At 48.5% G+C, this 26,795-nt stretch overlaps 1 protein-coding gene across 13 annotated transcripts in view; it reads left to right on the plus strand.

The window, feature by feature from the left end:
* OTOF (otoferlin) overlaps positions 1–26,795 on the plus strand; it is a 256,523-nt gene that overhangs the window by 110,887 nt on the left and 118,841 nt on the right. For all 13 annotated transcript variants that reach the window (XM_069973185.1, XM_069973187.1, XM_069973186.1 and 10 more), the window contains one exon: positions 25,642–25,730. In XM_069973185.1, coding sequence (XP_069829286.1) covers positions 25,684–25,730 — 47 coding nt within the window. In that variant the 5' untranslated portion in view covers positions 25,642–25,683. The remainder of the gene's footprint in view (positions 1–25,641; positions 25,731–26,795) is intronic.

The following is a 26,795-nucleotide window of genomic DNA, read 5'->3' on the forward strand; positions in this document are numbered from 1 at the left end:
GCTCAATATAGACTGGACTTACGTGTATGCAGTGCAGGCTACCTGTCTCTCCATTCCTGATAACTACTATAATACTGCTCCTATATACAGGAATATATCTACTATAATACTGCCCCTATATACAGGGATATAACTACTATAATACTGCTCCTATATACAGGAATATATCTACTATAATACTGCTCCTATATACAGGAATATAACTACTATAATACTGCTCCTATATACTGCCCTGTAGTTCCCTGTGTGAGTTATGGGGTCTCTTTATTACCTATTAGGCTCTTTGTGCTGCTGCTGATTACTAATACGACGACACATAAATATCTATTAGTCGGGCTCCATAAATAACTGGGGGAGGATCGGATGTTTCCATGAATCCACAGTGTTCCTGAGTCTTTTATGGTGATGGTGTTGCGGGATGTGAGTAGAGGAGACCTTGATCCAGATGGGAACCTTGCTGCATTGTTCTGTGAATGCCTCGGCGTCTCTTCTAGTCAATACAGAATCACTGTGACTTCTCACCTATTATACGTCACGGAGAAGGTGAGTAACATCCTCTATCCTGTAAGAACGTCCCCGCTCTCCACATAGACGTCCACATTCAGCCTCCTGACTGCTATTATGGGGCAGCATGCAGAATATAACATAAGGCTTCATGCAGCCAGTAATATGATGGACATGCATACAGGCTCATAAGAAGCAACCACTCATGTATAAGAGGCGTTGCTGTAAGGGACGTTAGGTAGGCAGGATTTTTTAAAGTGCCTGTTCACTAAACTTTTTTCTGTTTTAAATCAACTGGTGCAAAAAACTTATATAGATTTATAATTTACTTTTAAGAAATCTCCAGTCTTCCAGTACGTATGAGCTGCTGTATGTCCTGCAGGAAGTGGTGTATTCTCTCCAGTCTGACACAGTGCTCTCTGCTGCCACCTCTGTCCATGTCAGGAACTGTCCAGAGCAGGAGAGGTTTTCTATGAGGATTTGCTGCTGCTCTAGACAGTTCCTGACATGGACAGAGGTGGCAGCAGAGAGCACTGTGTCAGACTGGAGAGCATACACCACTTCCTGCAGGACATACAGCAGTTGATAAGTACTTGAAGACTGGTATTTTTTTTTTCCATGGAAGTAAATTACAAATCCCCTGCACCAGTTGATTTGAAAGAAATATTTTTCGGCTGAACTCCCCCTTTAAATGGGAGGAGTGACAGTTGATTGGCATGTTCCTAGGACGCACTTACAGTCAAAGGCAGCAGTTGTTCCGGGATCCTTACAGTTGAATGGGGCTCAAGCGGGCCTGTATTACCATGAAACTGCCCCCTTGTGTCTGCTCTTTTGGGTGCAGATGAGAGGGTTGAGTTTTTTTTGTTTGTGTTGAATTGTAATCTGGACTTGCTGGATACAAGTCTATTGAACCTGTCGGCGACTAAAGGCCCCATTACACCAAGTGATTATCAGCTGTACTGAGCAGGGAATGAGGAGCAAGCGAGCGCTGTTCTGTCAGGTTGGTGCTCACTTGTTCCTCACCATCAGCCTGTAATAGGGCCTTTATTGTGAGTGACAGGATAGAGGCCCTTTTACACAGACAGATTACCCAGCATGCCTAGGATTATTGGCCCATGTGCTGGAGTAAAGGCCCTATTCCACGGAACGATTATCGTTCGTTTTCGGACGATATCGACCGCTACGGACGATAATCGTTCCGTGGAATAGAGTGCAACGATCAGCCGACATCGTTCATGTCGGCTGATCGTTGCAGTCGCTTGTTTTTCAACATGTTGAAAAACAAGCGACTGATATAGCAGCGATCTGCTGCCGTCGCTCCTTTGAATAGGAGCATCGTCAGCAGACGCTGCTATATCCTATGGGCTGCCCAGACGATCTAGCGATCCCCCGGGCAGCCCCCCCCGCAGCTCCCCGCCGCCCCCTCCCGCACTCACCCGCTCGCTGCAGCCGTGCGGAATAGCGGCGGCAGCGAGCGGGGAACGAGGAGCAAACGAGCGCTGACAGCGCTCGTTTGCTCCTCCAACGACCCGTGGAATACGGGCTTTACCGAGATCAGCTCCAGTGTCCTGCCCATTGTCACTCCCTGTGCCCAGGCCTTATACATTATATGTGTAATGTAGAGATGGCGGCACACTCCTTCCCCTCCCACATAAGACTTTCTATTAGCCGGGATTCGGATTATATGTCTGGTTGTGGCCCCCAGCCTGAGCGCCGGCTCCTCAGACAATCAATAGACTTTCCTCTCAGAGATTAAAGTAAATGCGACACCATTCTATTATACTGATTGTATTTCTTCCCTGGCGGCGGCACAACTTCCCGCATGCTATAACAATCCAGTAATGGGGAATTATCCAGCTGGAGATTGAGAGACCCCGGATCTCCCTGACACCTCCGAAGCATCAAGAACACAAATCATAACGATATTAGCTGCAACCAGTACAGGACCCGCCACTCACTGACACCTCCAAAGCATCAAGAACACAAATCATATGGAGATCAGCTGCAACCAGTACAGGACCCGCCACTCACTGACACCTCCAAAGCATCGAGAACACAAATCATACAGTGCGGAGAACACATCGTGTATAACCGAGATCACCAATACTGCAGGACCCGCCACTCACTGACACCTCCAAAGCATCAAGAACACAAATCATACAGTGCGGAGAACACATCGTGTATAACCGAGATCACCAATACTGCAGGACCCGCCACTCACTGACACGTCTGAAGCATCAAGAACACAAATCATACCGAGATCAGCTGCAACCAGTACAGGACCCGCCACTCACTGACACCTCCAAAGCATCGAGAACACAAATCATACCGAGATCAGCTGCAACCAGTACAGGACCGCCACTCACTGACACCTCCGAAGCATCGAGAACACAAATCATACCGAGATCAGCTGCAACCAGTACAGGACCCGCCACTCACTGACACCTCCAAAGCATTGAGAACACAAATCATACCGAGATCAGCTGCAACCAGTACAGGACCCGCCACTCACTGACACCTCCAAAGCATCGAGAACACAAATCATACCGAGATCAGCTGCAACCAGTACAGGACCCGCCACTCACTGACACCACTGAAGCATCGAGAACACAAATCATACCGAGATCAGCTGCAACCAGTATAGGACCCGCCACTCACTGACACCTCCGAAGCATCAAGAACAGTAATCATATGGAGATCAGTTGCAACCAGTACAGGACCCGCCACTCACTGACACCACTGAAGCATCGAGAACACAAATCATACCGAGATCAGCTGCAACCAGTACAGGACCCGCCACTCACTGACACCTCCGAAGCATCAAGAACAGTAATCATATGGAGATCAGCTGCAACCAGTACAGGACCCTCGACTCACTGACACCACCGAAGCATCAACAACACAAATCATACCGAGATCAGCTGCAACCGGTACAGGACCCGCCACTCACTGACACCTCCGAAGCTTCAACAACACAAATCATACAGTGCAGAGAACACATCGTGTATAACCGAGATCAGCCGTCACCGATACTGCATGACCCGAGATCAGCTGCATCCAGTACAAAACCTGCCACTCACTGACACCACCGAAGCATCGAGAACACAAATCATACCGAGATCAGCTGCAACCAATATAGGACCCGCCACTCACTGACGTCACCGTAACACCGAGAACACAAATCAGAGAACACATCGGGGGAGATTTATCAAAAGATGTAAAATTTAGACTGGTGCAAACTGCCCACAGCAACCAATCGCAGCTCAGCTTCCAGCTCTGGTGAAAGGAAAGAGGAGCTGTGATTGGTTGCTGTGGGCAGTTTGCACCAGTCTAAATTTTACACCCTTTGATAAATCTCCCCCATCGTGTATAGCCGAGATCAGCCGCAACCACTACAGAACCCGCCACTTACTGATACCACCAAAACATCGAGAACACAAATCATTTCGAGATCAGCTGCATCCAGTACAGGACCCGCCACTCACTGACACCTCCGAAGCATCAAGAACACAAATCATACCGAGATCAGCTGCAACCAGTACAGGACCCGCCACTCACTTACGTCACCATAACACCGAGTACACAAATCATACCGAGATCAGCTGCATCCAATACAGAACCCGCCACTCAATGACACCTCCATAACACCTCCATAACACATTGTGTATAGCCGAGATCAGCCGCAACCACTACAGAACCCGCCACTTACTGATACCACCAAAACATCGAGAACACAAATTATATAGTGCAGAGAACACATCGGGGGGGATTTATGAAGATCGGCGTACAAGTACGCTCGTCTTATATTAGGCCCTGCCCCCTTTTTCGCTGCAGGATTCACAAAGAGGCGTACGACTCTTAGTGAATCCTGCTGGTCGCGCGCACAAATCTGCGCCCGACGTACCAAATCTACACCTGCTTTCAGCAGGTGTAGATTTGCATCATGATTTGGAGGCCACGCCTCCTCCCCACCTCATCATGTCCCCACAACCTCCGCCAGCCCATCGGGTAAGCGGTGTGTACGGGAGACGTACGCCAGGGAGAAGGGGCGAATCTGCACCTTCTCCCTGGCGTACCCTTTGTACATCCACTCATTGTGTATAACCAAGATTAGCCGTCACCATTTATACAGGACCCGCCACTCACTGACCTCACTGTAATACCGAGAACACAAATCATACAGTGCATAGAACACATTGTATATTACAGAGATCAGCCGTCACCACCATAAGACCCGCCACTCACTGACACCAACAAGAACACAAATGACACAGTGAGGAGAACAATAACTATAGTAGTTATATTCTTGCATGTAGGAGCAGTATTATAGTAGTTATATTCCTGTATATCGGAGCAGTATTATAGTAGGTATATTCCTGTATACAGGGGGCAGTATTATAGTAGTTATGCGGTTCAGGGAAGAAAAAGAGTGCTGCACCTCACACCTATGGCTGATACTAGTGCCCCTAGGCTAAATAAAAAACACATTAGAATTTTGTGTATGAATTGATCAAGCCATACTGCCCCATGTACCATCGTGCAGGTATCTGATACACATGGGTCCCTACACTAAGTCCACACCGTGCCAGTCAGTGGCCACCAACCCCGCAGGCGTGCACAGTCAGGGAACGGGGGCCATGGGACGGCCCTGCGACCCCCATGCCACAGGACCAGACCCAAAAACATGTGGCATGGGGGTCGCAGGGCCGTCCCATGGCCCCCGTTCCCTGACTGTGCACGCCTGCGGGGTTGGTAGCCACTGACTGGCACGTTGTGGACTTAGTGTAGGGACCCATGTGTATCAGATACCTGCACGATGGTACATGGGGCAGTATGGCTTGATCAATTCATACACAAAATTCTAATGTGTTTTTTATTTAGCCTAGGGGCACTAGTATCAGCCATAGGTGTGAGGTGCAGCGCTCCTTTTCTTCCCTGAACCGCATTATAGTAGTTATATTCTTGTATATAGGGGCAGTATTATAGTAGTTATATTCCTGTATATAGGAGCAGTATAATAGTAGGTATATTCCTGTATATAGGAGCAGTATTATAGTAGTTATATTCCTGTATATAGGGGGCATTATTATAGTAGTTATATTCCTGTATATAGGAGGCAGTATTATAGTGGTTATATTCTTGTATATAGGAGCAGTATTATAGTAGTTATATTCCTGTATATAGAGGACAGTATTATAGTAGTTATATTCTTGTATATAGGGGCAGTATTATAGTAGTTATATTCCTGTATATAGGAGGCAGTATTATAGTAGTTATATCCCAGTATATAGGAGCAGTATTATAGTAGGTATATTCTTATATATAGGAGCAGTATTATAGTAGTTATATCCCTGTATATAGGGGGCAGTATTATAGTAGTTATATTCTTGTATATAGGAGCAGTATTATAGTAGTTATATCCCTGTATATAGGAGCAGTATTATAGTAGTTATATATGCGAGAGAAGTCTGAATTAGCACCAAAGTCCAAAGCCTGGTCATGCGTACCCACGAGCTAGGATATATAGGTGAGGATGTCGGGCTAACGGTGTGCAGCATAGGGGTGCAAAGCCATCACAGAGCAATAAATCCAATAGGGAGACAAAAGAAGCTTGCACTCACCAACAAGTCGCTGCGGTAACGGTCCGTTTTATTTCGTCTAGATAGACATAAGTGGGGAGGGGAAGTAAAGGCAGGGGCGTGCTGTAGCCATCGGACGCCCCTGCCTTCACTTCCCCTCCCCACTTATGTCTATCTAGACGAAATAAAACGGACCGTTACCGCAGCGACTTGTTGGTGAGTGCAAGCTTCTTTTGTCTCCCTATGGGATTATAGTAGTTATATTCCTGGATATAGGAGCAGTATTATAGTAGTTATACAAACAAAGAGAGTAAAGAGACGTGCACTCACCAATGTGGTATGCCGCTGGGGTGCTTTATTAGAGGTTACTTCCACATATGCAGGGAGGGGGAGGTGGAGGCAGGTGTATTCTCAGGAGTAGACAACAATCGTTTCACGTGTTCCCACGCTTCTTCCGGTCTACGGAATGACGCCATGCCACTAAGGAGGTGCTTAATATACGTACAAGTGTAAGTGATACAAACAGATTAAAATAAAATTCAAACAAAGGGTGCAAATTCATTGCGTTCGTTCAACCCTAAGGGTCCGAGCGCATTTAACTTTGAGATCCATAGAGTCTCTTTACGTAGCAGGTTGAGATGGCGATCCCCGCCCCCTGGGGACTGGTTAACCCTCTCCAAACCGCAGAATTTGAGACATCTGGTATTACCCTGGTGGACCTGGCGTATATGGTCAATCAGCCTGGGTACGCCTTTCCCTGACCGTACAGAGTAGCAATGTTCTTTATAGCGGATTGCAAGGGCTCGTTTAGTCTTTCCTATGTAAAAACGCCCACAGTCACAGACAATAGCATAAACCACGAACGTGGTTTTGCAGGTGATCAGACTATTGATGCGACAATCTACGCCGTTCAAGCTAATGAAGGATACATTTAGCAGTTGTGGACAGTACGCGCAGTTGCCGCATCTCCTGTTTCCATCGGGCATAGCGGCATTCAGCCAATTATCCTTCTTCTTCCTCGAAGATGGTGGTTTGATGGCATCTGCGATTGTTCTATTTCTGCGATGGGCTATGATGGGTTTGGCAGCGGTGCTCTCTTGTAAATCTGGATCTTGTGCCAGCAAACCCCAATGTTTGTAGATAATACGGCGTAGGGTGTCATTCATGGGCGAGTTTGCAAGGATAAAGGAGAAGCGGTCAGCCTTCTTGTCACGATTGCTCTTTCTCCCCCTTAACAAATCATCTCTATTAGCACTGCGGGCTCTCTGGAGGGCAACGTCCACCAATTTTTCCGGGTAGGCTCTTTCCAATAGTCTATCCTTTAGTTCCCTAGCCTGCCGCTCAAAACCATTCTCGTGGCTATTTACCTTCTTGACCCTCAGCATTTGGCTATAGGGTATAGCGTCTCTGGTATGGGCAGGGTGTGAGCTATGGTAGTGCAAGAGGGAGTTACACGAATTGGGCTTCCTATAGATGGAGGTAGAGATCATACCATCGTGTATCTCTACCAAGACATCCAGGAATTCCAATCGCGTCCCTCCAAATACACTAGTAAAGGCCATATTCACATGATTAGCAGTATTGAGGTATTGCACGAAGTTGGTAAAATCGTCCTCTGTCCCCTCCCAGATGATGAAAATATCATCAACATACCTATGGTATGCTCTAATGAATTTTATGAAGGGGTTGGCCGCTGAGAACACCAGGTCGCTCTCAAAAAACGCCAGAAAAAGATTGGCGTAAGTACACGACACTGGCGTCCCCATGGCCGTCCCGACCCTCTGCGTGTACCATTGGTCCTCATATGTGAAGCAATTATTGGTCAATATGAATGTGAGGGCTTCAGTGATGAAGTTGATATACTCAGGGGACTGACCAGACTGCCGGAGGAAGCAACCGACAGCCTCCACACCCGCATCATGTGGGATGCGGGTGTAGAGGCTCTCGACGTCCACCGACACGAGGGTAGACCCATCGTCTCCGCTGTGGCATCGGTCACTGAGAGTCTATCCCAGTTTTTGGACTGGACTCTCAGACCGCTACTCACAGCTGTCCCATCGTATCTAAAAGATACGGGCGATTTCCTACTGGCCCTACGTGATATCTGCCTCGCCCCAGGCTGTTCCCTCGTGTCGGTGGACGTCGAGAGCCTCTACACCCGCATCCCACATGATGCGGGTGTGGAGGCTGTCGGTTGCTTCCTCCGGCAGTCTGGTCAGTCCCCTGAGTATATCAACTTCATCACTGAAGCCCTCACATTCATATTGACCAATAATTGCTTCACATATGAGGACCAATGGTACACGCAGAGGGTCGGGACGGCCATGGGGACGCCAGTGTCGTGTACTTACGCCAATCTTTTTCTGGCGTTTTTTGAGAGCGACCTAGTGTTCTCAGCGGCCAACCCCTTCATAAAATTCATTAGAGCATACCATAGGTATGTTGATGATATTTTCATCATCTGGGAGGGGACAGAGGACGATTTTACCAACTTCGTGCAATACCTCAATACTGCTAATCATGTGAATATGGCCTTTACTAGTGTATTTGGAGGGACGCGATTGGAATTCCTGGATGTCTTGGTAGAGATACACGATGGTATGATCTCTACCTCCATCTATAGGAAGCCCAATTCGTGTAACTCCCTCTTGCACTACCATAGCTCACACCCTGCCCATACCAGAGACGCTATACCCTATAGCCAAATGCTGAGGGTCAAGAAGGTAAATAGCCACGAGAATGGTTTTGAGCGGCAGGCTAGGGAACTAAAGGATAGACTATTGGAAAGAGCCTACCCGGAAAAATTGGTGGACGTTGCCCTCCAGAGAGCCCGCAGTGCTAATAGAGATGATTTGTTAAGGGGGAGAAAGAGCAATCGTGACAAGAAGGCTGACCGCTTCTCCTTTATCCTTGCAAACTCGCCCATGAATGACACCCTACGCCGTATTATCTACAAACATTGGGGTTTGCTGGCACAAGATCCAGATTTACAAGAGAGCACCGCTGCCAAACCCATCATAGCCCATCGCAGAAATAGAACAATCGCAGATGCCATCAAACCACCATCTTCGAGGAAGAAGAAGGATAATTGGCTGAATGCCGCTATGCCCGATGGAAACAGGAGATGCGGCAACTGCGCGTACTGTCCACAACTGCTAAATGTATCCTTCATTAGCTTGAACGGCGTAGATTGTCGCATCAATAGTCTGATCACCTGCAAAACCACGTTCGTGGTTTATGCTATTGTCTGTGACTGTGGGCGTTTTTACATAGGAAAGACTAAACGAGCCCTTGCAATCCGCTATAAAGAACATTGCTACTCTGTACGGTCAGGGAAAGGCGTACCCAGGCTGATTGACCATATACGCCAGGTCCACCAGGGTAATACCAGATGTCTCAAATTCTGCGGTTTGGAGAGGGTTAACCAGTCCCCAGGGGGCGGGGATCGCCATCTCAACCTGCTACGTAAAGAGACTCTATGGATCTCAAAGTTAAATGCGCTCGGACCCTTAGGGTTGAACGAACGCAATGAATTTGCACCCTTTGTTTGAATTTTATTTTAATCTGTTTGTATCACTTACACTTGTACGTATATTAAGCACCTCCTTAGTGGCATGGCGTCATTCCGTAGACCGGAAGAAGCGTGGGAACACGTGAAACGATTGTTGTCTACTCCTGAGAATACACCTGCCTCCACCTCCCCCTCCCTGCATATGTGGAAGTAACCTCTAATAAAGCACCCCAGCGGCATACCACATTGGTGAGTGCACGTCTCTTTACTCTCTTTGTTTGTATCACACTCATCTGCTTAGACGGAGCACCCCGAACCAGGTAGCCGCAGCTGGGGCACCTCATTAGTCCCATCCCATTGTATCCGGTGACCGGAGATTGCGAGGGCGGTGCGATCCACCTCTCCCCTACTGTGTATTATAGTAGTTATATTCCTGGATATAGGGGGCAGTATTATAGTAGTTATACGAACTGGAGAGAAAGGAACCGCTGCACATCCCATCTATGGCTGATACTAATGCCGCTAGGCCTATATTAAAAATCAACACCAGAGTGTCTGTATATGAATTGATCAAGCCATATTGCCCCGTGTCCTCTGGTCCACACGGGTCCCTACGCTAACTCCACACCGTGTCGGTCAGCGACCGCCAACCCCGCAAAGCGTGCACATGCAGGGAAGGGAGGCCATGGAAGGGCCCTGCAACCCCAATGTCACAGGACCAGACCCAAAAAGCCCCACCAAAACCCAGCCAGCACCACCGGCGAGGAAGGCTGCCCCCAAACGACACAAGTATGGATATGGTATTACACTTACCATTGCTGCTCTCACAGAATGGGGAAGACATAGGGTCCAGACATGTGAGCACAGACATACTCTGTTTCTTCCCTGAACCGCATTATAGTAGTTATATTCCTGTATATAGGTGCAGTATTATAGTAGTTATATTCCTGTATATAGGAGCAGTATTATAGTAGTATATTCCTGTATATAAGAAGCAGTATTATAGTAGTTATATTCCTGTATATAGGTGCAGTATTATAGTAGTATATTCCTGTATATAAGAAGCAGTATTATAGTAGTTATATCCCTGTATATAGGAGCAGTATTATAGTAGTATATTCCTGTATATAGGGAGCAGTATTATAGTAGTTATATTCCTGGATATAGGAGCAGTATTATAGTAGTTATATTCCTGGATATAGGGGGCAGTATTATAGTAGTTATATTCCTGTATATAGGGTGCAGTAATATAGTAGTTATATTCCTGTAAATAGGGAGCAGTATTATAGTATTTATATTCTTGTATATAGGGGGCAGTATTATAGTAGTTATATTCCTGTATATAGGAGCAGTATTATAGTAGGTATATTCCTGTATATGGGGGGCAGTATTATAGTAGTTAAATAAGGAAAACCCAGAAGCAGACCTCCCCAATATGGTAAGAATCTCTCAGCCTCAGAGTCCGGGATGTTTATTGTGTGTGATTGGATGTAATCATTATAGATTAGTTGCGCTGCGGTCATCACCGGTCCTTCTGCCTCTATACTCATTACCTTCTCCCCAGCTCTGTGTCCCACGTTGCGCAGCTCCAGAATCAGCCGCCGTTATCTGGGTCGCTGCATTTGGCTTGTTTGCTATTTCACTCGCTTTTAGGTTTTTCTAAATCCTCACAATTCCCAGATCTCATGATGATTTCTGCACAGAGGGAGCGACATGTAGAGGTCTCCGAGCAAATATTGAGACTCCACTTAGCCTAAGGATGCCCGGGTACATCCCTGTTATATACACAGAGAGGGGGGCACATACTTACACAAGGGGATCTTATGTATTGTTACGTCCTATAACTTTTTATTATATTGCTTTAAAAAAAACTGCAAATAATCTTGATGGAAATAAAATCTTGATATTTGTCTCCATGGTAACAGACTACAGGTGAGCTTTTTGTGTAGTCTGAGCCTGCAGTAAGGACTCATCAGTGCAGTTATAGCGACACCTGAGCTGCATGTCAGCTAGAGCGTCCCCTGGTGTTTCCATTTCATGGTTCATTTTGGTCCGGTATTAGTGTTATCAACATTGAGGTGACATTACTTAGTATGATATACTGCCAGCTCCAGATGAAGTAGCCCTAGCGGAGTAGAGACAGTAGGGTCTTCTGGCCCCACCGCTGCCTCCTGGCATCCCCCCGTACCCCTTGCATTCTATGGTGGAGAGGCAGAGATAGTCCCAGCATCTGCTTCCCCATGTTATAGTCCCAGCATCTGCTTCCCCATGTTATAGTCCCAGCCTCTGCTTCCCCATGCTATAGTCCCAGTCTCTGCTTCCCCATGCTATAGTCCCAGCCTCTGCTTCCCCATGTTATAGTCCCAGCCTCTGCTTCCCCATGTTATAGTGCCAGTCTCTGCTTCCCCATGTTATTGTCCCAGTCTCTGCTTCCCCATGTTATAGTCCCAGCCTCTGCTTCCCCATGTTATAGTCCCAGCCTCTGCTTCCCCATGTTATAGTCCCAGTCTCTGCTTCCCCATGTTATAGTCCCAGCCTCTTCTTCCCCATGTTATAGTCCCAGCCTCTGCTTCCCCGTGTTATAGTCCCAGCCTCTGCTTCCCCGTGTTATAGTCCCAGCCTCTGCTTCCCCGTGTTATAGTCCCAGCCTCTGCTTCCCCGTGTTATAGTCCCAGCCTCTGCTTCCCCGTGTTATAGTCCCAGCCTCTGCTTCCCCGTGTTATAGTCCCAGCCTCTGCTTCCCCGTGTTATAGTCCCAGCCTCTGCTTCCCCATGTTATAGTCCCAGCCTCTGCTTCCCCATGTTATAGTCCCAGCCTCTGCTTCCCCGTGTTATAGTCCCAGCCTCTGCTTCCCCGTGTTATAGTCCCAGCCTCTGCTTCCCCATGTTATAGTCCCAGCCTCTGCTTCCCCGTGTTATAGTCCCAGCCTCTGCTTCCCCGTGTTATAGTCCCAGCATCTGCTTCCCCATGTTATAGTCCCAGCATCTGCTTCCCCATGTTATAGTCCCAACCTCTGCTTCCCCATGTTATAGTCCCAGTCTCTGCTTCCCCATGTTATAGTCCCAGCCTCTGCTTCCCCATGTTATAGTCCCAGACTCTGCTTCCCCATGTTATAGTCCCAGCCTCTGCTTCCCCATGTTATAGCCCCAGACTCTGCTTTCCCATGTTATAGTCCCAGTCTCTGCTTCCCCATGTTATAGTCCCAGCCTCTGCTTCCCCATGTTATAGTCCCAGTCTCTGCTTCCCCATGTTATAGTCCCAGTCTCTGCTTCCCCATGTTATAGTCCCAGCATCTGCTTCCCCATGTTATAGTCCCAGCCTCTGCTTCCCCATGTTATAGTCCCAGCCTCTGCTTCCCCATGTTATAGTCCCAGTCTCTGCTTCCCCATGTTATAGTCCCAGTCTCTGCTTCCCCATGTTATAGTCCCAGTCTCTGCTTCCCCATGTTATAGTCCCAGCATCTGCTTCCCCACGTTATAGTCCCAGCCTCTGCTTCCCCATGTTATAGTCCCAGACTCTGCTTCCCCATGTTATAGTCCCAGCCTCTGCTTCCCCATGTTATAGTCCCAGCCTCTGCTTCCCCATGTTATAGTCCCAGCCTCTGCTTCCCCATGTTATAGTCCCAGACTCTGCTTCCCCATGTTATAGTCCCAGACTCTGCTTCCCCATGTTATAGTCCCAGACTCTGCGTCCCCATGTTATAGTCCCAGTCTCTGCTTCCCCATGTTAGGTATAGTGGAGAAGTCTTCATTCCTGTGCTGCTTGTGTGTCAGGATGCACTGTGGTCACAGGATTGTGTTCATGAACCAGGGAGCTTAGGATGATCAGCTCTGTATTCATTGTCTATGTGGGATGTCTGTGTTACCTATATATGTATCTACATAGAGATACTGTAACTTTATATGATTACATATAGTTTCTCCAGTGCTCCCTGTTTTGGTATGGATGTCGGTATACACTGCACCCCTATCATTCTATTCACTATCTATAGGCCCTGGCCATATTCTTCTTTCTCTACTAGAAGATACTGGTCCACGAATAATTGGGACAATCCTAGTGCCTATAGCAGTTGCCTCCCACTATTCTATATATCCTTAGTGATATACATGTGTATTGCTTGGTAGAATTAACCCTGCCATGGTACAGATTATACAGCAATCCTTATGTAAGCGTCTAGTATTCTATTAATGCATCAGGAGGCTCAGTATGAACAGAGCAGAAGTGTATGCAGAGCAGTAGCTGGAGCCAGTATGGCAGCCGCGTGCGGGGAGAGCTGTATATGAGCAGTCAGTATAAGAGCGGCGCTCCAATAGTAATAGGGTATAAATATGTATTAGGTGTCTGTCTCCTCACTGCTGATCTCACCAATGGATTCCCACACTGGAGACACACTGTCATATAATGCTGGAAAAACTGGAGCGGAAATGTCCCTTGTGTCCTGGGCTGTGAAGAGGACGCATGTCCCCTCATGTCATGTAACATCACCCCGGCTCCACAACCTGCAGAGGACCAGGCATATTATACCGAAGGCTCAAGGAGGTCTTAATATACATTGTTACCACAGGCAGAATGACAGTATTGCCCATCCACCCCCTCCACTATAGTCACAGCACTACATGACAGGGTAAAGATACTGTCCCGTGTTGTGTAGGGTCATTTACAGGGTAATACATACTATCTACCGGGTTTATATATAAATATCCCCCTTATAAATCATTGTTGGTAATTAAGGGGTTAATACATATTATCCATTGTGATCCAGAACAGGAGGGGTTTTCTATGTGGATTTGCTGCTGCTCTGGACAGTTCCTGCCATGGACACAGGTGGCAGCAGAGAGCCCTGTGTCAGACTGGAGAGAATACGCCACTTCCTGCAGGACATACAGCAGCTGGAAATGATTAAACAAAAGTAGATTACAAATCTATATAACTTCGTGACACCGGAAATAAACATTTAAAAGAAAAAGATTTTCGCTGGAGTACCCCTTTTAATACTTATTATTCCTTGTTGTCTAGAGTTTATAAGGATTAGGATATTATTCTTGGTGGTTTAGGATGGTTAAGGGGTTAATACATATTGCAGGTAATCTACAGTTTTTTAGATATTAGTGCCTTGGGATTCTAGCGGTTAATCCATATTTCCCAGGTGGTCTTACCTGATCACTGTTGTTTCCCTCTTACCACAAAAAATACCAGAAGTCTTGGCCACTAGGTGTCTCACTTCTCTGCAGTCTGCTGTCCACTGCCTGTTGTTTGAGGAATTCTGTCTCTAGTAACAGCTAGTTTAGGACAGAACACATGAAGTGGGGGCGGGGCTTACCATGTGCTGTGAGCAGCAGAGAGAGAGAGAGTGTGAACTGTGCACCTGCAGGCTGCAATGTATAATTATACTACAGGTTACATATCCTGCGCCACATTTATACAATATTTGCATAACCCCGCCCACTCTCGGAGGCCTCCGCCGCTCATTTAGTAGTCTTGGCTCTTCTTTCTCTCCAGTATGAGATTTCTGTAACCGCGGAGAAGATGTAGCGTTAATGATCCGTGGTAACCCCAGTGGACGCCCCTCACCACATGATATCACATAATAGAGCAGGTCGGCAGAGGAACGTGACAGGTATATTAGTCAAGCTCTGAGGCTCGCCTGCTAATAGTGCACCCGCTGAGCTCCGCGCCATTGTTTAGTCAACGACCAAATAATAATGGAGAGAGAATAGATTTCACTAGGAAGCCAAGCGGCTGCAGAATTTTTTTTTTTCTTTGTTAATTTGAGCTAATCTTTCTTTATGCTTTGCTGCAGCCCTATATGAAGAATATAATGCTGTTCATCCTGAGCTGCCTGGTTCATGAATGAGTCGCAGTGATGACTGGCCCTTCAGAAGAACAGCAGTTCACATAGAGAAGGAGTGTGGGATTCTGGGAAATTGGCAAGTAGTAGTAAGAAGTGATATGAGGATCCCTAAGGGCTTGGGGTCTGACTCCAGCTGGAAGAGGGGGGGGTTCACGTCATTCAGGAGCTTTGGAAAGCCAAATGGGCTGTCACACAACTTTCCCACAAAGACCTCAGTCACGAGTATATTTCTCAGGGTGTAATACTAGATTACATGTAGTAGTGGAGACCGTGCAGCCCCCCGACCTCTGCTCGCCCATCATATATTATTAGTGTTGTGCCCCAATGTGTTGATTTTACTGCCGCATAAAAGAAAATGAGCAGATAGAAATATTATGGCTCGTGTAGCTGCTCTGGGCCCGGGCCAGCGTCGCCTGCAGACAGATGGAAGCCATCCACACTGAATATAAACAGCGCTTTATGATCCAGAGGACCGAGGCGAGAGGAGGAGGGGAGGTGGGGGTCTCTGAGGGATACGAGGAGGGGAGGTGGGGGTTTCTGAGGGACAGAAGGAGGGGAGGTGGGGGTCTCTGAGGGATACGAGGAGCGGAGGTAGGGGTCTCTGAGGGACAGGAGGAGGGGAGGGGGGTCTCTGAGGGACAGGAGGGGAGGTGGGGGTCTCTGAGGGATACGAGGAGGGGAGGTGGGGGTCTCTGAGGGATACGAGGAGCGGAGGTGGGGGTCTCTGAGGGACAGGAGGAGGGGAGGGGGGGTCTCTGAGGGACAGGAGGGGAGGTGGGGGTCTCTGAGGGATACGAGGAGGGGAGGTGGGGGTCTCTGAGGGACAGGAGGAGGGGAGATGGGGGTCTCTAAGGGACAGGAGGGGAGGTGGGGGTCTCTGAGGGATACGAGGAGCGGAGGTGGGGGTCTCTGAGGGACAGGAGGAGGGGAGGGGGGTCTCTGAGGGACAGGAGGGGAGGTGGGGGTCTCTGAGGGATACGAGGAGGGGAGGTGGGGGTCTCTGAGGGACAGGAGGAGGGGAGGTGGGGGTCTCTGAGGGACAGGAGGGGAGGTGGGGGTCTCTGAGGGATACGAGGAGGGGAGGTGGGGGTCTCTGAGGGACAGGAGGAGGGGAGGTGGGGGTCTCTGAGGGACAGGAGGGGAGGTGGGGGTCTCTGAGGGATACGAGGAGGGGAGGTGGGGGTCTCTGAGGGACAGGAGGAGGGGAGGTGGGGGTCTCTGAGGGACAGGAGGGGAGGTGGGGGTCTCTGAGGGATACGAGGAGGGGAGGTGGGGGTCTCTGAGGGACAGGAGGAGGGGAGGTGGGGGTCTCTGAAGCACAGAAGGAGGGCAGGCGGGGGTCTCTGAGGGATACGAGGAGGGGAGGTGGGGGTCTCTGAGGGACAGGAGGGGAGGTGGGGGTCTCTGAGGGATACGAGCGGGGAGGTGGGGGTCTCTGAGGGATACGAGGAGGGGAGGTGGGGGTCTCTTAGGGACAGGAGGAAGGGAGGTGGGGGTCTCTGAGGGGAGGCGGGGGTCTCAGAGATACGAGGAGGGTAGGTGGGGGTCTCTAAGGCACAGGAGGAGGGTAGGTGGGAGTCTCTTATGGACAGGAGGAGAGGAGGTGGGGGTCTCTGAAGCACAGAAGGAGGGCAGGCGGGGGTCTCTGAGGGACTGGAGGGGGGAAGGTGGGCGTCTCTGAGGGACAGGAGGGGGGAAGGTGGGGGTCTCTGCGGGACTGGAGGGGGGAAGGTGGGGGTCTCTGAGGGACTGGAGGGGGGAAGGTGGGGGTCTCTGGGGGACAGGAGACATAACATGTCAGGAGTCGGGAGATCTGTGATCACTGTGACCACATCAATCTTTAGTATTAGAGACCGATATCTCTGCAGGTATCATCAATGCTACATGGTAAAGGCATTGTATCCAAAACTTATTATTACAGCATATTATTGAATTATCCTAAGCTGCGCTGCCATTGTGTTACACATTAAAGAACAGATGTCTAAATAGTATATAGAACAACTTTTTCCTTTCCTCAAGGCCCGAACCATAATATAACTAATATAATACTGCTCCTATATACAGGAATATAACTACTATAATACTGCTTCTATATACAGGAATATAACTACTATAATACTGCTCCTATACACAGGAATATAACTACTATAATATTGCTCCTATATACAGGAATATAACTACTATAATACTGCTCCTATATACAGGAATATAACTACTATAATATTGCTCCTATATACAGGAATATAACTACTATAATACTGCTCCTATATACAGGAATATAACTACTATAATACTGCTCCTATATACAGGGATATACTACTATAATACTGCTCCTATATATAGGAATATAACTACTATAATACTGCTCCTATATACAGGGATATACTACTATAATACTGCTCCTATATACAGGGATATAACTACTATAATACTGCTCCTATGCTCCTATATACAGGGATATACTACTATAATACTGCTCCTATATATAGGAATATAACTACTATAATACTGCTCCTATATACAGGGATATACTACTATAATACTGCTCCTATATATAGGAATATAACTACTATAATACTGCTCCTATATACAGGGATATACTACTATAATACTGCTCCTATATACAGGGATATAACTACTATAATACTGCTCCTATATACAGGAATATAACTACTATAATACTGCTCCTATATACAAGAATATAACTACTATAATACTGCTCCTATATACAGGGATATAACTACTATAATACTGCTCCTATATACAGGGATATAACTACTGTAATACTGCTCCTATATACAGGGATATACTACTATAATACTGCTCCTTATATACAGGAATATAACTGCTATAATACTGCTCCTATATACAAGAATATACCTACTATAATACTGCCCCGCATATACAAGAATATAACTACTATAATACCGCTCCTATATACAGGAATATAACTACTATAACAATGCTCCATCTGTGATCCCTATACCTGCTCCTCACCCTTATATACGGCTCTGTGTTAGCGGGATGATGTAGCAGACATGTGAGGAGCGGTGTTGCTCCAGGCACATCAGTCGGTAGTACAATCCACCCAGAGAGCAGTAAGTGTGATGGATCTGAGCTCATTACATGAGTGGAGGCCCCGGGCAGGAGATGGAGGGATCGCACCCTGGTCGCCGCCGTCCCTTAAGTGAATTATATTAAACTGATTGTTTACAAAAACACAATAAGGAGAAGAAAATTAGCAAATAGACCACAAGCTGCCACCATGGGCCCCAGTGCTCCAGCCGGAGAACAGCTCTGCCTCTTCCATCTAGAAGAATAGGCAGAACACACACAAATACAGTGCCCGGCTGGTGGTATCATTGGGTATAAGTATGTGCCCACCCCCCCCTCCAGAGGATGAGGAGGGGTCTGTCAAGAGCGGACAGACAATGATGCCCCCCTCAAGAGGATGAGGAGGGGTCTGCCAGGAGCAGATAGACCATGATGTCCCCCTCTAGAGGATGAGGAGGGGTCTGCCAGGAGCAGATAGCCCATGATGCCCCCCTCCAGAGGATGAGGAGGGGTCTGCCAGGAGCGGACAGACCATGATGCCCCCCTCCAGAGGATGAGGAGGGGTCTGCCAGGAGCGGACAGAACTTGATGCCCACCCTCCAGAGGATGAGAAGGGGTCTGCCAGGAGCGGACAGAACTTGCCCACCCTCCAGAGGATGAGGAGGGGTCTGCCAGGAGTAGACAGACCATGATCCCCCCCCCTCTAGAGGATGAGGAGGGGTCTGCCAGGAGCGGACAAAACCTGATGCCCCCTTTAGAGGATAAGGAGGGGTCTGCCAGGAGCAGATAGGCCATGTAGCCCCCCTCCAGAGGATGAGGAGGGGTCTGCCAGGAGCAGATAGGCCATGTAGCCCCCCTCCAGAGGATGAGGAGGGGTCTGCCAGGAGCAGATAGGCCATGTAGCCCCCCTCCAGAGGATGAGGAGGGGTCTGCCAGGAGCAGATAGGCCATGTAGCCCCCCTCCAGAGGATGAGGAGGGGTCTGCCAGGAGCGGACAGAACTTGATGCCCACCCTCCAGAGGATGAGGAGGGGTCTGCCAGGAGCGGACAGAACTTGATGCCCACCCTCCAGAGGATGAGAAGGGGTCTGCCAGGAGCGGACAGAACTTGATGCCCACCCTCCAGAGGATGAGAAGGGGTCTGCCAGGAGCGGACAGAACTTGATGCCCACCCTCCAGAGGATGAGGAGGGGTCTGCCAGGAGCGGATACCACTTACACACATCGCATTCTTAATAAAGACAAATGACTGCACACACATGCGAAGCATGTCTTGTCTGCACAGACTGCTGATGCCCCCGGGTTGTAAGGTGGGGGGTGCACAGACTGGTGATTCCCCCGGGGTGGAGTGATTTACAGACTGCTAAAGTCCCCAGGGGGTAGGGTGGGTGCACAGACTGCTGTTGCCCTCCTCGGGGTGGGAGGGTGCACAGACTGCTGATGCCCCCCGGGTGGGAGGGTGCACGGACTGCTGATGACCATGAGGTGGGGGTTGGGGTTGCACAGACTGCTCTGATGCCCCCAGCGTGGAGTGTGGGGGAGTTTACACACTGCTAAAGCCCCCAGGGTCTCCGGTGATTATTGGAGGACACAGGATGACTGTGCTATTTGAGGGGTAGTAAAGGCAAAAGGTGGCAGAGGGGCAGACACAACCTGCATAGGGTACTGTATGTGAAAGGGCAGCGGGAGACAAAAGGTGCACATGAGCGCCATGGTGGGTGTTGGTGGGCACTATAAGCACTGAAGCTGCTGCCTGTACAGAGCATAGTCACCCATCAAGGTACAGTGCTCCTGGACCCCTCCTCCTCACATAGGACCCTCTGTCAAACCCAGACCCCTCAGTGTATTCAAATACCAGATCCAGCCCCCTCTATCTATCCAGACCCCTCAGTGTATTCAGATACCAGATTCAGACCCCAGACCCCAGACCCGTCAGTGTATTCAGATACCAGATTCAGCCCCCTCTATCTACAGTATCCAGACCCCAGACCCCTCAGTGTATTCAGGTACCAGATCCTGTCCCCTCTATCTATTCAGACCTTAGACTAAACCCTTACATTTTATATACCCTAGACCTTATGCTTCTTCATACAAGACCCCAGAATGTTGTGATCGTGTGGTGTCCCACCACAGCTGTTTCTGTTTTGAAGACTCCTCGCAAAAACCTGGTTCTTCAAAAGTAAAGTGGTGATGAAGTATTGTATAAGTTTTGCCACTAGATCTTGCTATGTCTATTTTATGTACATATGTTGCACAGCTGTAGTCACCTAGGGGTTACTGTATCGTATTTTTTGATTCTGTGCACTTAAAAGAGAGACTCTTTTCTTCTCACACTCTCTTCTCCACAACTCACAGGAGTTGTTACATACACCCTGTAGAAAGTAGTCACATAGGGAGAGGAAGTGTAGTGAGTTCTACTCAGATTCTCTGAGGAGTAGGACACACAGGTCAGGCATCCCTGCTGAGCTCTGCCAGGTTCCCTTCCAGAACAGACCAGCTGTAGTATACAGACACGTATGGAGAACTCAGAGACTTTCTTTCTTGAAGCAACACTTCCACTAAAGATGCAGTACTGAACACTAAAGAAAGGACAAGTCAGAGGACACCCCAACCGACGCAGTGAACATATCTACACAGTGCAGGACAGTATCCTAGGGACTGATCCGGATAGAGCAAGGCAGTCAAGGGCCTACGTACTCTGTCTCGCAGCCCAAGTGACTCCGGATAATTTCGTACACTTTGCTCAACTCAGGTAACTAGGACTGGGGCTTGTGCCATCCTGGCAGGACGGGTAACTTGACACTACATGCAAAAGGTGGTATAGAGACAAAGGTCGAAACATGGGCTCAAGTATTCTTCCGGCAGAGCACAGTACTACATTGGGTTGGAACTCTCAAGACACATTCCTCTCCACTTCTCTGAACTCTCCCTACTCTTCTCAGCACACAACCAAGTCCGCACTGCTATTCTACTCTCTACCTCAGTATCTTTCAGTACAGATCTGGTGAACACAAGTCTGGGCCTCCACAGTCACTATTTATTCTGTATTACCAGAGACTTGCTAGTAAAGAAAGAGTTTATTTATTCTACTGGGAGCTATATGGCAGTGTTATGTGGGAGCTATACGGTAGTATGTGGTAGCTAGGTAGCTATATGGCAGTGTTATGTGGGAGCCATATGGCGGTGTTATGTGGGAGCTATATGGCAGTGTTATGTGGGAGCTATATGGCAGTTTTATGTGGGAGCCATATGGTGGTGTTATGTAAGAGCGCTATATGGCGGTGTTATGTGGGAGCTATATGGCAGTGTTATGTGGGAGCTATATGGCAGTTTTATGTGGGAGCCATATGGTGGTGTTATGTGGGAGCTATATGGCGGTGTTATGTAAGAGCGCTATATGGCGGTGTTATGTGGGAGCTATATGGCGGTGTTATGTGGGAGCTATCTAGCTGTGTTATGTGGGAGCTATATGGCGGTGTTATGTGGGAGCTATATGGTGGTGTTATGTGGAAGATATACAGCTGTGTTGTATAGAAGCTATATAGCAGTGTTATGTGTAGGCTATATGACCGTGTTATGTGGGAGCTATACGGTGTTATGTGGAAGCTATATGGCGGTGTTATGTGGGAACTATATGGGGGTGTTATGTGGAAGATATAAGGAGAAGAAAATTAGCAAATAGACCACAAGCTGCCACCATGGGCCCCAGTGCTCCAGCCGGAGAACAGCTCTGCCTCTTCCATCTAGAAGAATAGGCAGAACACACACAAATACAGTGCCCGGCTGGTGGTATCATTGGGTATAAGTATGTGCCCACCCCCCCCTCCAGAGGATGAGGAGGGGTCTGTCAAGAGCGGACAGACAATGATGCCCCCCTCAAGAGGATGAGGAGGGGTCTGCCAGGAGCAGATAGACCATGATGTCCCCCTCTAGAGGATGAGGAGGGGTCTGCCAGGAGCAGATAGCCCATGATGCCCCCCTCCAGAGGATGAGGAGGGGTCTGCCAGGAGCGGACAGACCATGATGCCCCCCTCCAGAGGATGAGGAGGGGTCTGCCAGGAGCGGACAGAACTTGATGCCCACCCTCCAGAGGATGAGAAGGGGTCTGCCAGGAGCGGACAGAACTTGCCCACCCTCCAGAGGATGAGGAGGGGTCTGCCAGGAGTAGACAGACCATGATCCCCCCCCCCCCCCTCTAGAGGATGAGGAGGGGTCTGCCAGGAGCGGACAAAACCTGATGCCCCCTTTAGAGGATAAGGAGGGGTCTGCCAGGAGCAGATAGGCCATCTAGCCCCCCTCCAGAGGATGAGGAGGGGTCTGCCAGGAGCAGATAGGCCATGTAGCCCCCCTCCAGAGGATGAGGAGGGGTCTGCCAGGAGCAGATAGGCCATGTAGCCCCCCTCCAGAGGATGAGGAGGGGTCTGCCAGGAGCGGACAGAACTTGATGCCCACCCTCCAGAGGATGAGGAGGGGTCTGCCAGGAGCGGACAGAACTTGATGCCCACCCTCCAGAGGATGAGAAGGGGTCTGCCAGGAGCGGACAGAACTTGATGCCCACCCTCCAGAGGATGAGAAGGGGTCTGCCAGGAGCGGACAGAACTTGATGCCCACCCTCCAGAGGATGAGGAGGGGTCTGCCAGGAGCGGATACCACTTACACACATCGCATTCTTTTAATAAAGACAAATGACTGCACACACATGCGAAGCATGTCTTGTCTGCACAGACTGCTGATGCCCCCGGGTTGTAAGGTGGGGGGTGCACAGACTGGTGATTCCCCCGGGGTGGAGTGATTTACAGACTGCTAAAGTCCCCAGGGGGTAGGGTGGGTGCACAGACTGCTGTTGCCCTCCTCGGGGTGGGAGGGTGCACAGACTGCTGATGCCCCCCGGGTGGGAGGGTGCACGGACTGCTGATGACCATGAGGTGGGGGTTGGGGTTGCACAGACTGCTCTGATGCCCCCAGCGTGGAGTGTGGGGGAGTTTACACACTGCTAAAGCCCCCAGGGTCTCCGGTGATTATTGGAGGACACAGGATGACTGTGCTATTTGAGGGGTAGTAAAGGCAAAAGGTGGCAGAGGGGCAGACACAACCTGCATAGGGTACTGTATGTGAAAGGGCAGCGGGAGACAAAAGGTGCACATGAGCGCCATGGTGGGTGTTGGTGGGCACTATAAGCACTGAAGCTGCTGCCTGTACAGAGCATAGTCACCCATCAAGGTACAGTGCTCCTGGACCCCTCCTCCTCACATAGGACCCTCTGTCAAACCCAGACCCCTCAGTGTATTCAAATACCAGATCCAGCCCCCTCTATCTATCCAGACCCCTCAGTGTATTCAGATACCAGATTCAGACCCCAGACCCCAGACCCGTCAGTGTATTCAGATACCAGATTCAGCCCCCTCTATCTACAGTATCCAGACCCCAGACCCCTCAGTGTATTCAGGTACCAGATCCTGTCCCCTCTATCTATTCAGACCTTAGACTAAACCCTTACATTTTATATACCCTAGACCTTATGCTTCTTCATACAAGACCCCAGAATGTTGTGATCGTGTGGTGTCCCACCACAGCTGTTTCTGTTTTGAAGACTCCTCGCAAAAACCTGGTTCTTCAAAAGTAAAGTGGTGATGAAGTATTGTATAAGTTTTGCCACTAGATCTTGCTATGTCTATTTTATGTACATATGTTGCACAGCTGTAGTCACCTAGGGGTTACTGTATCGTATTTTTTGATTCTGTGCACTTAAAAGAGAGACTCTTTTCTTCTCACACTCTCTTCTCCACAACTCACAGGAGTTGTTACATACACCCTGTAGAAAGTAGTCACATAGGGAGAGGAAGTGTAGTGAGTTCTACTCAGATTCTCTGAGGAGTAGGACACACAGGTCAGGCATCCCTGCTGAGCTCTGCCAGGTTCCCTTCCAGAACAGACCAGCTGTAGTATACAGACACGTATGGAGAACTCAGAGACTTTCTTTCTTGAAGCAACACTTCCACTAAAGATGCAGTACTGAACACTAAAGAAAGGACAAGTCAGAGGACACCCCAACCGACGCAGTGAACATATCTACACAGTGCAGGACAGTATCCTAGGGACTGATCCGGATAGAGCAAGGCAGTCAAGGGCCTACGTACTCTGTCTCGCAGCCCAAGTGACTCCGGATAATTTCGTACACTTTGCTCAACTCAGGTAACTAGGACTGGGGCTTGTGCCACCCTGGCAGGACGGGTAACTTGACACTACATGCAAAAGGTGGTATAGAGACAAAGGTCGAAACATGGGCTCAAGTATTCTTCCGGCAGAGCACAGTACTACATTGGGTTGGGACTCTCAAGACACATTCCTCTCCACTTCTCTGAACTCTCCCTACTCTTCTCAGCACACAACCAAGTCCGCACTGCTATTCTACTCTCTACCTCAGTATCTTTCAGTACAGATCTGGTGAACACAAGTCTGGGCCTCCACAGTCACTATTTATTCTGTATTACCAGAGACTTGCTAGTAAAGAAAGAGTTTATTTATTCTACTGGGACCGCTGGGAGCTATATGGCAGTGTTATGTGGGAGCTATACGGTAGTATGTGGTAGCTAGGTAGCTATATGGCAGTGTTATGTGGGATCTATATGGCGGTGTTATGTGGGAGCCATATGGCGGTGTTATGTGGGAGCTATATGGCGGTGTTATGTGGGAGCTATATGGCAGTTTTATGTGGGAGCCATATGGTGGTGTTATGTGGGAGCTATATGGCGGTGTTATGTGGGAGCTATATGGCAGTGTTATGTGGGAGCTATCTAGCTGTGTTATGTGGGAGCTATATGGCGGTGTTATGTGGGAGCTATAAGGTGGTGTTATGTGGAATATATACAGCTGTGTTGTATAGAAGCTATATAGCAGTGTTATGTGTAGGCTATATGACCGTGTTATGTGGGAGCTATACGGTGTTATGTGGAAGCTATATGGCGGTGTTATGTGGGAACTATATGGGGGTGTTATGTGGAAGATATACAGCTGTGTTATATAGAAGCTACATAGCAGTGTTATGTATAGGCTATATGGCGGTGTTATGTGGGAGCTATATGGCAGTGTTATGTGGGAACTTTCCTGATTCCCCTGTGTAATAGCATCTCTCTCTCCTTCCAGACTTTTCGCTGGCCGATCGCCAGTAACATAGATGGGAACGAGATGCTGGAAATACAAGTGTTCAACTATAGCAAAGTTTTCACCAACAGGTGAGTGTGCTGCCCCCTCCAGGTGATAAGTGATTGGTGGAGGGGCTTTACTTCAGTTCAGAAATTTATGCAAATAAAAATTCTCATCCTGAGCTTCCTGGTTCATGAATAGAATCCCAGAACTACAGTGATCGCTGACACCTATACAGAGAAAGGAGCAGGGACCATGATAACAGCCTGCTCCTCTACCTTACACCCTCTGTCTATCCTGTATCTGTGTCAGTCTACTCTGCACTACTGGCATTCTACTCCGGTACCAGAGTGCAGACAACACAGAACGCTGATAAATAATGAAGGCCTCACCGCCAGCATAATGGGGGACACCCGATCCTGCTCGGCCACACACAGTCACATGAATTATTAAGGTAAGAAGTCGCAGACGCTGCGAAACGTCGCCGATTGTCCCTCATTACACCACCAATCAGAAAACAATCAGAACGAGACACCGCACTACCGCCTTGTTTGTGTATATGTGTGTCATACATCATGCCTCATTGTTATTGAGGAGCTGTAGATGTAGATGTTATGGAGGAGATGTAGATGTTATGGAGGAGATGTAGATGTTATGGAGGAGCTGTAGATGTAGGTGTTATGGAGGAGATGTAGATGTTATGGAGGAGATGTAGATGTTATGGAGGAGATGTAGATGTTATGGAGGAGATGGAGATGTTATGGAGGAGATGGAGATGTTATGGAGGAGATGGAGATGTTATGGAGGAGCTGTAGATGTAGATGTTATGGAGGAGATGTAGATGTTATGGAGGAGATGTAGATGTTATGGAGGAGATGTAGATGTTATGGAGGAGATGTAGATGTTATGGAGGAGATGTAGATGTTATGGAGGAGATGTAGATGTTATGGAGGAGATGTAGGTGTTATGGAGGAGATGTAGATGTTATGGAGGAGATGTAGATGTAGATGTTATGGAGGAGATGTAGATGTTATGGAGGAGCTGTAGATGTTATGGAGGAGCTGTAGATGTTATGGAGGAGATGTGGATGTTATGGAGGAGATGTAGATGTTATGGAGGAGATGTAGATGTAGATGTTATGGAGGAGATGTAGA

This window comes from Dendropsophus ebraccatus, chromosome 6 (assembly GCF_027789765.1).
Source record: "Dendropsophus ebraccatus isolate aDenEbr1 chromosome 6, aDenEbr1.pat, whole genome shotgun sequence".
Classification (NCBI taxonomy): Eukaryota; Metazoa; Chordata; class Amphibia; order Anura; family Hylidae; genus Dendropsophus; species Dendropsophus ebraccatus.